The 14932-nt window shown below is 46.6% G+C and overlaps 1 protein-coding gene across 1 annotated transcript in view; it reads right to left on the reverse strand.

Moving 5' to 3' along the window:
• Window positions 1–9429, reverse strand: part of Epb42 (erythrocyte membrane protein band 4.2) — a 29506-nt gene extending 20077 nt beyond the window's left edge. Inside the window, exons 1-6 of the mRNA XM_006994062.4 lie at window positions 9148–9429; window positions 5713–5898; window positions 4571–4804; window positions 2845–2963; window positions 1822–1926; window positions 231–408 (exon numbers count right to left, since the gene is read on the reverse strand). Of these exons, the coding sequence (XP_006994124.3) occupies window positions 231–408; window positions 1822–1926; window positions 2845–2963; window positions 4571–4804; window positions 5713–5898; window positions 9148–9157 (832 nt within the window). The 5' untranslated portion in view covers window positions 9158–9429. The remainder of the gene's footprint in view (window positions 1–230; window positions 409–1821; window positions 1927–2844; window positions 2964–4570; window positions 4805–5712; window positions 5899–9147) is intronic.
• Window positions 9430–14932: the final 5503 nt, after the last annotated feature.

A 14932-nucleotide genomic window follows, 5' to 3' on the forward strand; every position in this document is an offset into this window, starting at 1 on the left:
GGGGAAGAAAATAAGTTTAGGAGCAGAGTTTGTAGGTGAGCTCAGATTTGCTGAGGGAAAAGAGAAGAAGCATCTAGTGGGGGAAATCGGGTGGGGGAAGGCTGTGGAGAGGAGGCAGTACCTGCTTTAGGAAATGTCCTTCCCACACGGGAGGCCAAGGAAGAACTCAAGGTGCAGGCTAGCCACTACAGCAGTCCAGCAGACTGACCCGAGTGTCGCCTGCCCTGTACCTGTGCAAGCAACAGCAGCGAACACCCAGGCCTGAGTCTCATACACAGGTCGCCCTTGGCCAGTGAGCCACTGCCGAAGTATAGGCACACTGCCCCGTCGCTTGTAGAGCGAGGTCCCTTCCTGGGCAGCCTGGGTCTGTGAAGTAGGCAGGACACTCTTCTTCATGAGAGCATGCAGCTGTTGGGGCAGATACGTGGCTGTCAGCGGGAGTCCTGAGGCTGGGTGGCTTCCAGGGGCCAGCAAGGTGTGTTCATTGAAGCTTGCCAAGCATGTGACTCAGTACCTGGAGCTTGTCAACCCAGCATGCTGCAAGCTCCATCCTATACTCTCGCTGCTTTATACGCTCAGAGCCAGACCCAGGACTCCTTGTCTAAATCATCCTCCAGCTCCAGCCATGGGGTGGAGCGTGAGAACTGGGTCCGCTGGTCCTCAGCTTCCTCTGCCCCAACTCCTCCAATGTTGTTCGCCCTGGGTTCTGGAGGCCACTTATCTCAAGGCCCTTCTTTCTTACAGAATAGACTTGACCCACATCCTGCCTTTCAGAGGGAGACTGAGGGGTATGAGAAGCAATGAAGAATGTATGACTTCTCTGAGAGGACCTTATGGACATGGTGTACTGGGTAGTTTTATGTTAACTTGACATCACTAGGGTCATCTGAGAGAAGGGAACCCCAACTGAGAAAATGTCTCCATAAGATTTGGCTGTAAGCAAGCCTGCCTGTAGGGCATGTTCTTAATCAGTGATTGATGGATGGGGCAGGGCCCAGCTCATGGTGGGTGGTGCCATCCCTGGGCTGATGGCCCTGGGTTCTACAAGAAAGCAGGCCACGCAAGCCTCCAGGTTCCTGCTCTCTTTGAGTTTCTACCTTGGCTCCCATCGGTGGCCTGTGACTTAGGATATGTAAGCCATAATAAACCCTTTCCTCCCCAACTTACTTTTAGTCATGATATTTCTTCTTTTTTTAAATTTTTATTCATTTTATGTACCAGCCACAGTTCCCCCTCCTACCCCTGCCCTCCACCCCTCCATAGCTGTGATATTTCATAACAGCAATATTAACCCTAACTAAGACATATGGGAAACACCAATCCACCTTTATGGTCTGCATATTCTTAGGAACATTTAGAAATAAAACAACGGGGTTGGGGGTTTAGCTCAGTGGTAGAGCGCTTGCCTAGCAAGCTCAAGGCCTTGGGTTCGATCCTCAGCTCAAAAAAAAAAAAAAAAAAAAAAGGAAATAAAACAAGACCCTTGGCTCACCACAGCAGTGAGCATTGGGAGGGATAAGGTACATCTTCCCTCCATGGACTCTAAGCCTCCAGGGCGGGGGAGGGGCGAGGAGTAAGAGTGCTCTGAGGAAAGCCAGGCTCTCCTGCCTCTCCTGACTTTTCTCTTAGATAAAGCCATCTCTCTTTTTCTTGCCTTGTCCTTCTCTCCCACCAGGCTCTTGTCTGAGGACTGTCTCCCGCACCCGGGGAGAGGGGACCGATTTGTGCTCTGAGAGCTTCCAGAGCCGTGAAGGCGGGTCCCCTCCACCCAAGCTTCTCCTCCCGTCTCCTCTCCCTCTGGTTCCCCAGCCTCATGCTCACCAAGGCGCCCACCACACGGGCCACATGTGCAGGCTGGCTCCATTTTTCCACTTGCTTGTCCACACTCAGTAAGTTCAGGCTGAGGTCCATGACCTCTCTCTCAAACTGTCAGGACAACACAGGATGAGGTGAAGGGTTCCCCGGCCAGGCCGTTATCTTGTCCCTCTTCCAAGTTAGGGTATTACGTCTTCCTCACCTGCCTCAACATCCACCGTGGGTGTTGTGGCTCTTCCTTCTTCTCCCTGCACCCCCCAGCAAGAAGCCAACATCCAGTCTTTTGTTCTACAGCCTTACTTCCTGAGAGGGTGTGAGCTCATGAAGATTGGTATCGGGCCATTTTATTTATTTATTTTTATTGAAATAGGGTCTAACTACGTAGACCAAGCTGACTTTGAACTCACAGAAGTCTGCCAGCCTATGCCTTCCAAATGCTGAGATTTAAAGCATTTCAATTCATTTAATTTCATTAATTTCTACTTAGTGAATGGCTAATGTTTGTACAGGAATTGAACCAGGTATGGAAGACTCCGGATAGCTCTTACTCTGGAGGAGCCCGTGGTTGGGATATGGCCCCTCAGGTAACAGACCATAGCAATGTAGCTCAGATCTAGGAGAGTCTGCAGATGGCACAGTGGATCAACTCCTCTGTCTTTAAGGAGAATCTTCCAGAAAGTTATAAGGCTGGGGAAGTAGTATTCTAAGAGGAATACTACTTCCTCTTAGAAGGAAGCTAGTTCGAACTGAGGATTCCTACGTGTCCTTGGAGCCAGAACCTAGATCTCTCTTCTGTGGACAGAGGGGACTTAACAGAAGCTGAATTTGCCGTGGCACCCATGAAGAAAACTAGCAGCTCTGGAGAGTGGTGTAATATGGTCCAAAAGAAACAGAGACACCACAAGGCTGACGTGGACTAAAGAAACGATTCCTGCTGAAGCGCTTTTGAACCTGCTAGCCTGGTTTGGCCTGAGGGTTGAAGGTACGGAGTAGCCAGTGTTCCTCTTATCCTCTAGAGGTCCCTATTACCTGACCGAAGTCCCAGGGCTCCTCCTGAATGCAGGCAGCGGTGCCCAGGTAGATAAGGCCGTTCTGGTTCAATACATATTCAGTGCGTTGAGCCTCATTCTGAAGAAACACATCGTCATCTGGCAAGAAACAGAAGTTGAGGGCCTGAGTTTGCCAGGTCTGATCTCCATGCCCAGGCTTCTGCCCTCACAGCTCAGGCTGGGTTTGGTTTCAGCCTTTTCTTGCATCTCTGGACATAATAAAGATGCAGGAGGGTCCTTCTCAAAGCTCACTCAGGACCTGACACAGACACCCGATGTCAGTCAGGGTGTGGCCAGGAACAAACCAACCTCAAGAAGCCTAGTGGTTTCCAGGGATTTGCAACTAAGAGCCCTACTGGCAAAAAAAAAAAAAAAAAAAAAAGGAACATCCTAGGGAGTTTCCCAGCAGCCTGTTAAGTCTTTCCTAGAAGATCAATTTGTAACAACAAAAAGGTGTATGGGGGGAGGGGACGGACAAAATAAACAGAGCAAGTAAACACAGGTTAAGCAGAGTGAACATGGCGGACAGGATGGGAAAGAGCATTGGGCTTCAGTGGGGAGAGGTCCTGTGGGTCCAGGGCAACCACAGGCCCTTCCTGGTGTCTCTTCTGATTCCCTTATCCAAGGGCGAGGCCGAGTGTCATGAAGAGACTGCAGGTCAGAGAACAACTTAGGGGAGTCAGTCCCAGTCATCCACCTTGTCTGAGACAGGGTCTCTTCCCTACTGGGTAAGGCAGCTAGCTGACCTACAAGCTTCTGGAAAGTCTTCCTATAAGCATGTTGCGTTGGGTTTCTCCTTGGATTCTGGGGATGCGCACTCAAATCATCAGGCTTGTCCAACAATTGCTTTTACTCACTGAGAGCCTTCGCCTCAATCCTAGATACCTTTTAGAAACCGTTGTTCACTTTAGGAAGCTGGAAGCAGTGTGGGGGTCAATTTCTGCCAGATTTTCTCTCTCAGCCTTGGTGGTCAGGGTGTGTGTGTGTGTGTGTGTGTGTGTGTGTGTGTGTGTGTGTGTGTGTGTATGTGTTGGGGGTACTTAGACTAGTTTCCGGGAACATTAAAAAAAAACCTCAAGAGAGCTTCTAGGCTACAGAAGGTAAGCACTGGAGAGTTGCCTAGGCTCCCAGTACTGTCTTTGCTTCCTGTGAGCTCGGAATAAAGGCATGTACTACCCCACCTGGTTCATCTGAAACTCTCTCAATCGTCTCTCAGAAGGGCAGAGCCAATGGCTCTCCAATGTCTGTCTGTCTGAGTTTACATGTGGATACTCTGGTGTACATCTGTGCATTCAGAGGCCAGAAGAACACATTGGATCTCTTAGAGCCGCTTTACAGGTGCTGGACACATGGCTGATTTGTATGACCCAAGCCTTCATCCTCACAATTGTGCAGCGAGCACTCTAAACAGCTGAGCTATCTTCCCAGGTCATTTCTATACTGCTACAGTAAGGGGCAGAACTTTGAGTTCATCTCGAGGAATCCAAAATTGCCTGAACCGGCACCCGAGTCTGGTAGTAAGTCAAGTGTATACTTTTAATATGAAGTCGCAGGGATACCAAGATAGGACCCTACGAAGGCATCTGTGGGAATTTAATGCTGGTGTTGCCCACAGGGCCTGGGGCAGGTGCTCCTTGTTGGAGCTGTGTCCTAGCTCTCTTCCCTTCATCCCTGTGCAGCCAAGTCTAGCTTAGGTCCAAACTTACCTCTATTCCAGGGATTAAAGAGCAGTGTGACCTGGCCCAGGGGGTATTGTTTCCTGCCCGACACCTGAAGCAGGAGTGAGTAGTGGCCAATGACAGCATCCACAGGCGTGCTCACGGAGATGGTCCAGCTCTGGGCATCTCTTTCTTCCACTGCTGCACTCCATCCTTTTCGGTCCCCCAGAGAGGAAATCGGGAATATGGCTTGAGTCTTGTTGGCCTTGGAAGGCTGCTCTCCTGAAATCCCACAGTCATAGAGGTTGGTCGTTTGGACTTCCAGGTCACAGCTCAGAGTAATAAATCAAGGTGTTACAAAGATGGGAAGAAGTGCCGATTAATTTTGGAGGAGAAGGAAAGAAGTCTTATAATGGGGAACAGCAGAGGATGATGGGGGAACACAGGCTCTCGGTGTCTATAGACCTACATCTACCAAAGGGTCTCAGTTTACAAAATGGGTGTAATAATCATACAACCATTACTCCAATCTAGGGGTATTGGTTCCAGGACCTCCTGCAATACCAAAATCCAAGGTTATCTATGACTCTTTATATAAAATACCATAGCATTGCATTTTCTTGTTACTTGAAATAATCTTTTGATTACTTATGAATCCTTATACAACATGAATGCTGTGTAAATAGTCACTATGCTGTATGTTTTAAGAATTGATGATGACGAGGGAAAGACTACTTGACAATCTTTGCCCAGGTGTGTTCCATCATGGTCAGCTGATTCTGAAGAAGAACAACCCATGGACATACGGGGGCTGTGAAGGGACTAAACTAGATACTGCCTGTGAAGTCCTTGATTCAGTAGCTGATACATAATATAGATTTCAATGAATAGCACAGACTAGATGCTATACATAGCCAGAGTTAGACTCCGCTCAGCCTGTCCTACAAAGCTGCAGCCAAAAAGAAGCTCTTAGTGCTGCTGCTGCAGAGCACTTTGGAATCATAATAAACAGAACTCTTTATGGACATTATCATGTCCATTCCCACAATAGCTCCTTTGAGTAGCTGGACAGTTTAAGGCCCAGCTACAGCGTGGACCATTTTGTGTACCTTGGTCTTCTGAGAGGATGCGGGGAGAGAATCCGTCCAGATCCCCGAGTCCCCATAGTGGTCTAGGCCTGCCCCACATACCGGTTTGTGCAATGAGAGTCACTCTCTTCAGGGCAGTCAGAAATCCGTGGACCGGGAACCGGAAGGTCAGGGTAATGGTGAAGGACTGTCCCCTCCTCAAGACCAGGTGCCGGGAGCTGATGGCTTCGGTGTGGTGCTCCTCATTGTTTTCTGCTGCTTGTAAGTCACAGCTCTTGATACCCAGAGCTGTGTGGGGGAAAGGGAAGTCATGGGTGCGAGGTGAATGCAACAACGTGAATATAAAAGGCAGCTTCCAAGAGTGGGGCTCTGTTTCCCTGTCAGCTGTGTGACCTCAGCAAGCAGCTCTTCTGAACTCTGGTTTTCTTCTCAGACGCATCCCTTGCAGAGTTATAGGACGTGAGTGAAGTTATACATGTACACATTCATGTGTTTGCATTCATTTTACATTAGCACAATGTCCAACACTTATTAAGACCCGTTAAATGTTAATAGTTTCTGGTTCCAAATCCAAACAATGAATAAAATCCAGAATCTTGCACACTCTTCATACGCCCCCTTTTTTTAAGACAGGGAGGGCCAGGTGTATCCCAGGCTGGTCACGGACTTGCTGTGTAGCTGAGGTTGACCTCGAACCCCTGATCCTCCTGCATCCACCTTCCAAATGCTGGGATTACAAGCGTGTGTTTTATGCAGTGCTGGGATAGAACATGGAACTTGTGCCTATTAGGATAGCACTCTACCAACTGAACTACATTCCTAGTCCCTCACTCTTAGAACACAATCAGATAATATTAGAACTGGTTTGGAGATCACTGAGTCAAATTCTCCTGTCTTAAAGACAACAAGAGTGAGGCTGAGAATGGAACCAACTCACCTGAGATAATGTGTCTTTTGATCTAGAGGCTCACCATTTCCCGGCACTTGAAAGGAGGTGGCCTGAGTCTATTATGAGAGACTGTCAGTCAATCTTTATTTTACAGAGAGGAAAAATTAGGAACAAGGAAATTTTTTTAATGCTCAGCAGGGGCTGGAGAGATTGCTCAGTGGTTAGGACCATTGACTGTACTTCCGGAGGACCTGGGTTTGATTTACAGCATCTACAGGGCAACTTGCAACTGTCTATAACACCATGTCCAGAATACTCAATGCCCTCTTCTGGTCTCCAGAGGTACCAGAAACATACATGGTATACATACAAACATACATGCAGACAGGCAAAACATTCATAAACATAAAATAAAGTCTTTTTAAAAATCAAAAATGCAGCCGGGCGGTGGTGGCGCACGCCTTTAATCCCAGCACTCGGGAGGCAGAGCCAGGCGGATCTCTGTGAGTTCGAGGCCAGCCTGGGCTACCAAGTGAGTCCCAGGAAAGGCGCAAAGCTACACAGAGAAACCCTGTCTCAAAAAACCAAAAAAAAAAAACCAAAAAAAAAAAAAAATCAAAAATGCTTAGCAATCCTAAGGAACAAGACGGAAAAGTAAAAGTTTAATTCTTCATGTATTGAAGGAGTGATATACATTTCATTTTGTTGACAGCAGAGGCTTTCCATTGGGAGCCTCCTCAGCAAAAGACAGCCTGGAGTGTTTTCATGGGCTCAGCTGCTGGGAGGGAGAAGCTATGGCTTTTGCTTGCAAGTGTGGGACAAGATTTGATCTGCTTCAAGGAAATGATCTGACCCTGACACAAAGTCCTTTGGGCTCTGGGACATGTCATGACAAGTGCAGGGGTCTCTCACTTTAGTACCCAGACTTCTTGGCTGAGTGCTCAAAAACAGAGGGAAATAGTGGGGAAATGTCGTGTTCCCTACTTTTCCTGTCGTAGTGATGGAGTAGATATATGATGATATGTGATGACATAGTACTGGGATAAAGAACTGACATACTGAATCTGAAGAGGAAAAACCTCCCTGCACATCTGGTCCTGCTGTCCCTGAGAGCCCTTTGCATCCTGTCTCTCCCTCTCACCTACCAGTGAGGTGTTCACGTCATGGCAGCAGATAAGACAGCTTCGGTTAGGCTGGGATTTCTTCTCTCTCTCTCTGTCTCTCTGTCTCTCTGTCTCTCTCTCTCTCTCTTTTTTTTTTTTTTGCCTTTCCTGGGACTCGCTTTGGAGACCAGGCTGTCCTCGAACTCACAGAAATCCTCCTGGCCCTGCCTCCCGAGTGCTGGGATTAAAGGCGTGCATCACCACCGCCCGGCCTAGGCTGGGATTTGTAAAGCAAGCAATAGCAGCGGCCGGAAGCCAGCAGTGACTCCTCTCTACACACTGGTTCTGGGGCCCGGACTAGGTACATCTGTGGGAAGGCGGAATTGGATTTGGTGGTGGAAGGGGGAGCTGTCACATGATTTGAGCCCTGGTACACTGGGCCCACATAATGACCACAGAATCCTGGCAAGAGCTACCTTCCACAGTACTCTGTTCCCCTAAATCACTCACCCCAGTTTGTAGGCATCGCCCACTGCCCTCTGCCCCCACCCCTGCTGGGAGCTTGCTGAGGGACTGGTTATTTCATTTTTGCATCCTCTGCCTAGCAGTACGCCGGACATAGTTGATTTCCCAGTCAATGTTTGCTCCCTCAGTGGCAGGACAAGAAGGTGGGATCAGCCCTAAGTAGAGTTTCTCAGATGTGCCTGGGGCTCAGGCTTCACCTCTGTGGACACTCACAGCGGAGACCCCAGAGTTTCCGCGCCCCCCTCAATCTGTCTTATTGCTTTATGACTGTTTCTGCCCATTTTCCTGTTCACTGACTCCTCCCGTCCTTTCTCTCCTATTAGACTTTGAGGAGATGACAGCCTCAAGATTTCCCAGGCATCTTTATTTACTTTTCTATCGCTGTGATGGAGAAGAAAAAAAAAAAGTTTATTCCATCTTACAACGTGTAGTCCATCATCCAGGAAGTCAGGGCAGGAAGCTGGAGGCAGAAGCTAAAGCAGGAACTGTGAAGGAATGCTGTCTACGGGCTCCCTCAGCCTACCTTCTTCTACTACCCAGGACCACCTGCCGAGGGACAGCACAGCCCACAGTGGGCTGGGCCCTCCCACATCAATCAATCACCAATTGAGAAAATGGACCGCATGCTTGCCCGCCAGCCAGTCTGGTGGGGATATTTTCTCCATTGAAGTTCCCTCTTCCAAAATGACTCTAGCCAGTGTCTGCTGACATGAAAATGAGGCAGCACACCGGGTGTGTCTCATTTGTTCACAGCCTAGAGAGTTGTTAACCATTTACAGTGTGTCGACCTTGGGCTGTGAATATAAATCCATGATAATCACCATCACCATTCCGCTCTCCTCACTGAAATTAAAATTACCATACAACCACGTACCCCATATTCACACCACCACCACTTCCCTCCCTCCCCATCCCTTGTACCTTACACACACTCCTGTCACCTCCATCACCAGACCTATTTCCTTTAATAAAAACATGTCATGATGCCAGCCCTAACAGCCAGGGGCTGGCTTAGCTTACCTTGTCCCATGGCTGCATGCGACTCAAATCCACTTGAGCACAGGAAGTGTTTACCTTGAACTGTTGCCTCTGGGCTCTCTCTCCAAATCTATCTCCACAGTGAAAAGATGGAAAACTTGTGTCGGTTTAAAAGTTTGTGAAAAGCAAACCTCTCTCTCTTCTCTGAGCCTCCCGGCGGGTTTCTTGTCTCCTGCTCCCTCCTTGCTGCTATCTCCCCGACCAGCTGCTGGGAGTGACCCTTCTCCCCACCATCTCTCTTAGCCAGAAGACCCAGGCAGGGTTCTGTCTGTCGGGCTGGAGTGAGAACTCCCAGGGGAGACTGCTGCTGGAAAAAACGCAAAGCCTGGTTCTTTCAGTGACCCCCAAGACCCCCGGAGATGTTTCCTAGACAACTCTAGATGCAGCTGCAAACAGTGGGTCCACATCCAACTCTGAATCTCCGGTCCTAAGTAAATTCTGAGCACTCACTTACCTCATGTATGTCTGTAATCCATCTGTTTGAAAGAGATAAGGAAATAGAATGTGTTGAAAAAGAAAATGCAGAAGCCAGGGCCCTGGCTCTTCCAAGATGACCTGGTCGGGCACAGCCAACTAGAGGTTTAGAATTGTTAGGGCCTCAGCTCTGACCCTTCCATTTCCTCCTTGTTTAGTCACTAGGAATAAAGACACAGGAGAGGATGCCCTGTCTGCCCCCTGGATTTTCTGACTCTTTGCTTGGGCTTCCCAGTGTGTGTCCAGGGGCACACTTGGGTAGCTGGTGTGTGACATGACACAGAACAGATCACATAAGCCCTGGTTCCTGGGGACAGGGAAGCCGGGGTGGGGCAGAAAGGTGCTTCTGCTATTCACACTTTACAACTTTTAACTGTTACCTGCTTGAAGAATATCATGATGCAAAATAAATAATAAATAAATAAATAAAATAAAAGAGGAAGAAGAAACTGCTGCCTCATACCCCCAGATAATACTTTTCCCCTAAGCATTAAAGAAATAATTTGTCATTATTTAGTTTTACCAAGAAAACACAAATCTAAAAATGATGATAAAAAGTGGCTAGGATCTGGATAGCTCCAATATTTTTCAAGCCAATATAGTAATTTTCATCCCTGTACTCAGCAAGCAGTTGGAAATGTAATTAAAGCCCTACCTTATAGAACTTAACAATGAAAGATAAAATATACAAAACAAAACAAAAAAAAAAAAAAACAAAAACCCTGAGGAGTGTGTAAGGGCTGTGAGGGAAACTGTTGAGGAACAAAAAGATTTGAATAGATAAAAGTGCAGGCCACTTGCTTGGATAGGATTCCACAGCATTATTAAGACACCAGAGTTCCCAGGCAGATCCTAAGGTTAATGCAGTCCTAGCAAAAACATCAAAACAATGTTTCTTTGAAACCAGGTAAACTGATTCCAAGTTTCAAAAGGAAACTTCTGAAGCAGTAATGACATATGATCAGGTTTCCTAGCTATTAAAACATTATAGTCCTGCTGGGCGGTGGTGGCGCACGCCTTTAATCCCAGCACTCGGGAGGCAGAGCCAGGCGGATCTCTGTGAGTTCGAGGCCAGCCTGGGCTACCAAGTGAGCTCCAGGAAAGGCGCAAAGCTACACAGAGAAACCCTGTCTCGAAAAAAAAGAAAAAAACAAAAAACAAAAAACAAAAAAAAACCATTATAGTCCTTACAACTTAGAAACGTACTCATTAAACGTACTATGTTGTACTTTGAATCAGTGAAGGAAAAAAAGATTCATTAGTAAGTGGTTTGGGGACATTAGTTTGCCATAAACTTGGCTTCCTATTAGACCACATAAATTCCAGATGGATCAAAACTATAACTGCTGGGGCTGGCGAGATGGCTCTGTCGTTTAGAGCACTGAATGCTCTTCCAGAGGACTCAAGTTCAATTCCCAACACTTATATGGTGGCTTACAACTGTCTATAATTCTAGTCCCGGGGATTCTATGCTCTTTACTGGCCTCTGCAGGCACCAGGCATGCAGACAGCACACAGACATACATGCAGGCAAAATACCCATACACAAAAAATAACAATTAAAAATATATTCTTTTAAAACAATTATGTGTGTGTGTGTGTGTGTGTGTGTGTGTGTGTGTGTGTGTGTGTACTGTTAGACCCCAAAATCTAGGGTCTCAAGTGGGCACCCCAAGAACCCAGACTCCAGTCCAGTTGATGCAATAGCACGAGGTTTTTATTGAAGCAACTGTACAGACGGGCTACTCTCGTCCTGAGAGCAAGGGTCACGCCTTACTGCAGCCACATGGGGGCTTTTAAAGGAAAAACCCACAAAAGCCATAAGATTACATTCCCATACAATTTCGTTTCACAAGATTATGGTCTGATCACAGAGTGGGTACAGTCACGTCCGCATGTACATTCTTCCCGAAACCTCAAAGGGGATATCAGGGCGGGAGTGGAGTTTACACAAAGGTCACAGTGGTCCTTCCTGGAACACTTGCAACTATCCCAGTCACAGTTGAGCACATCTCTTAACAGAAATCTTTTTACATTGTTACATTGTGGCAGGTGTGGTTGAATAATGGCTGAGTCAGGTTGCCCTTGGAACTAGATTTTTAGTTTCTCATTTACTGGGGCCTGGGGGTGTAAGCCTGAAGGGTTAGGGTCTTTCATGTACAAGTGCATGTGTGTATTCCTGAGTGTATGTATGTATACCACATGCATGCAAGAGCCTGAGAAGACCTTTAAGAGGAGGACCTTGGATACCCTGGAACTGGATTATAAATTATAATCCACCACATAAGTGTTGGGAACTGAACCTGGGTCCTCTGTAAGAGCAGTAAGTGCATTTAACATCTGAGCCATCTCTCTGGCCCCATTAGAGTTAATGCTTTTGATTCAGCTGCTCTAACTGGACAAAACGAAGTTTACACAAGTATAATCAATGCATTGATACTTGAAAAAAAGCAAAAGATAGAAAAGAACCTAAACAGCCACAAATAAGACATCATCAGATAAACAATGATGCATGAATTTAGTAGAATATAAACAGATACAGAACAATTTTCAAGCAATATTATTGATTTTAAAAAGTGAGACATGGAACAATGAACAGTATAAACTGCTTTTGTGTATAGGGTGTATGTGGGGAGCATATATGTGAGCTTGCTTGTATTTACCCAGAGCATTTCTGGAAAGTTCCTGCATCTGGACATTCATTCAGTGCCCAGCAGTAAGGCCTTCTTTACCCTTTTGTCCCTTGTACCATGAGCATATATTTTTATACTGATATTAAAAAATGAAAACTTGCAAGGGAAAGAAAGGTTTTACTCAGGAACCGTGTTCGCTGAGGAGCTCTGCTTGGGTGGGCAATGGACAAAGTTCTGGCCTTGCTCCACTGTGGGGGGGGGTTCTTCTGCATTTCAAACCATCTCCCAAAGACGCTCTCCTCTGTCATGGTGGAATCCCCCCGAGACCGTCACAATATCCACTCCCTGACAGTTTCCGTGGTGGCACTTTGGAGGAGCCTGGGATGAGACAGACGCCACTGTGGTTTGGTTTAGCCAGGGAGAGGAAAGAGGAAGAGTGTGAAGAGGAAGGAGGCTGACACCCAAATGTCAGTCATCCTGCTTCCTGCAGCACCGACACCTTTCCACTCTCCAGTCCTCTGCAGAAAACCAGCTCCTCACTGGTGTGTCCCACAGAAGGATTTGTTTATTCAACTACGGGGAAAAAAGTATTTCGACCACTCTTGTGCACCAGAAATTATATTAGGTTCTGGTAATACAGTAATAAATTAGGTCACCGGGTGATGGTGGTGCACGCCTTTAATCCCAGCACTAGGGAGGCAGAGCCAGGTGGATCTCTGTGAGTTTGAGGCCAGCCTGGTCTACAGAGTGAGATCCAGGACAGGCACCAAAACTACACAGAGAAACCCTGTCTCGAAAAACCAAATAAATAGATAGATAGATAGATAGATAGATAGGTAGGTAGGTAGGTAGGTAGGTAGGTAGATAGATAGATAGATAGATAGATAGATAGATAGATAGATAGATAGATAGATAGATAAATAAATAAATAAATAAGATCAATGTTTCTCTGTCGCGAGAAGCCTGTGTTCCAGCAGGGGGAGACAGATACTCATGGGTGCCTAGAACAGGTTGGCAGTCCAGTCTGCCTTTGAGACAGGTGCTCTGAAAGATAACTGCTGAGTTCTTAGACCTAGGAGTGGTGGCCAGCACAGGCTTCCTCAAGAGTGGTACTGAGCTGAAACTCTGGAAGGATAAATCGGCCCTGGCTAACCGGGGTGTTGTGAGAGATGGACCCATACATGCAGAATCGCTAATGCAGGGAATAAGTGAAAGAATACCACGTCTAGGGTGCAGCTGAGGATTTGGGGTTCTATTCTTAGAGCAGTGGGAGGCTGTTGAACCATACTTGATGCAAGCATCACTAAGTCAGATTTGAATTTTAAAAGACTGTACACTGTCTAAAATAAATGGTTTAGCAGGCTAAGAGGGGCAGGGAGCTGGCCGGTAAGAGACGTCCAGTCACGGTTCAGGGAAAAGATAGCAATGACGTTGTCAGGGAGCATTGAAGGGAGGTGTGAACAGATTTGAGAAAGGAAATTGATAAGTCATGTTAATGGGGATAGAAAGGGCAAAGAATTCTCCCAGCGTGACACCCAGGCTCACATAAGTTAGACTGGTCCTTCCTCTACAAGTACTTTTGCATAAATTATCTCCTAAGATTTCAGCCTCAGTCTTGTAAGCCAAGTATAAGGGACCAGTATCTCAATTTTGTTAGTATAGGGAATACACACTTATGAATGAATGAATTCATGAAGCAGTCAATTAATATGCTACTTCATTCCAGAATTTCGGAAGGCTAGTAATAAAGTATGACATGACGGAAGAACACACAGAGTAATGCCAACAGTGAAGGAACAGAAGTGGACCCCACACAGCCAAGGACAAGACTGAACGAGGCACAGCATAACCTACTGTCCACACGCTGACCACACACTGTCCACATGCTGTCCACACGATGGTCATACGCTGGCCACATGCTGGCCACAGGCTGGATGTTGAGGCTTCCCCAGCAGCTCACAGCTTATGGTAAAACCTAGATTCAAATTGAGGTCAAATCCCATACATTGTAGAACACATTAACTTGCAACCAATCCACTATGAAGAATGCTCTTTATTCAGGTTTTTTTTTTTAAATTTCTTACTAAATTCTGCTTCTGGAATAAGCAGACTAGCTTGTTATAATTAATTCTGTTGAGAACAGCCAGCAGAGCTAAATAAAAGGTTGAAAACATGTTTGAAGGCATCAAGGCAGCAAGGATTGGCAGGGTCAATATTTTGGGAGGACAGTGCACAGATGTGATCTTGACCCTACTGCTACTCCATAGACATTTGCTGATTCATAGTCGGCAAATGAGAGTGTACGAATCTGAGATCTTCTGGCAGCCTCACAAAATTGGAGTTTAAGGCTCTTCACAGAAGAAGGGTCACAGTAAGTAACTCAGGCTTTTTGACTGGGATCCCAAAAGGCACTCCAGGAGGAAACATAGTAAATAGGAAATAGAAACCCATTTTATTTTATTATTTTTTAGATTTATCACATTTTAATTAATTAATTTGTTTTTATGTGTGGCTGTTTTGCCTGCATGTACAGTCTGTGTACCACGTGTATACAGTGCCCATGGAGGTCAAAAGAGGGAGTCAGATCCCCTGGAACTGGAGTTATAGGCAGTTGTGAGCTGCCATGTGGGTCCTGGGAATTGAACCTGGGTCCTCTACAA

This window comes from Peromyscus maniculatus, chromosome 4, assembly GCF_049852395.1.
Source record: "Peromyscus maniculatus bairdii isolate BWxNUB_F1_BW_parent chromosome 4, HU_Pman_BW_mat_3.1, whole genome shotgun sequence".
NCBI lineage: Eukaryota > Metazoa > Chordata > Mammalia > Rodentia > Cricetidae > Peromyscus > Peromyscus maniculatus.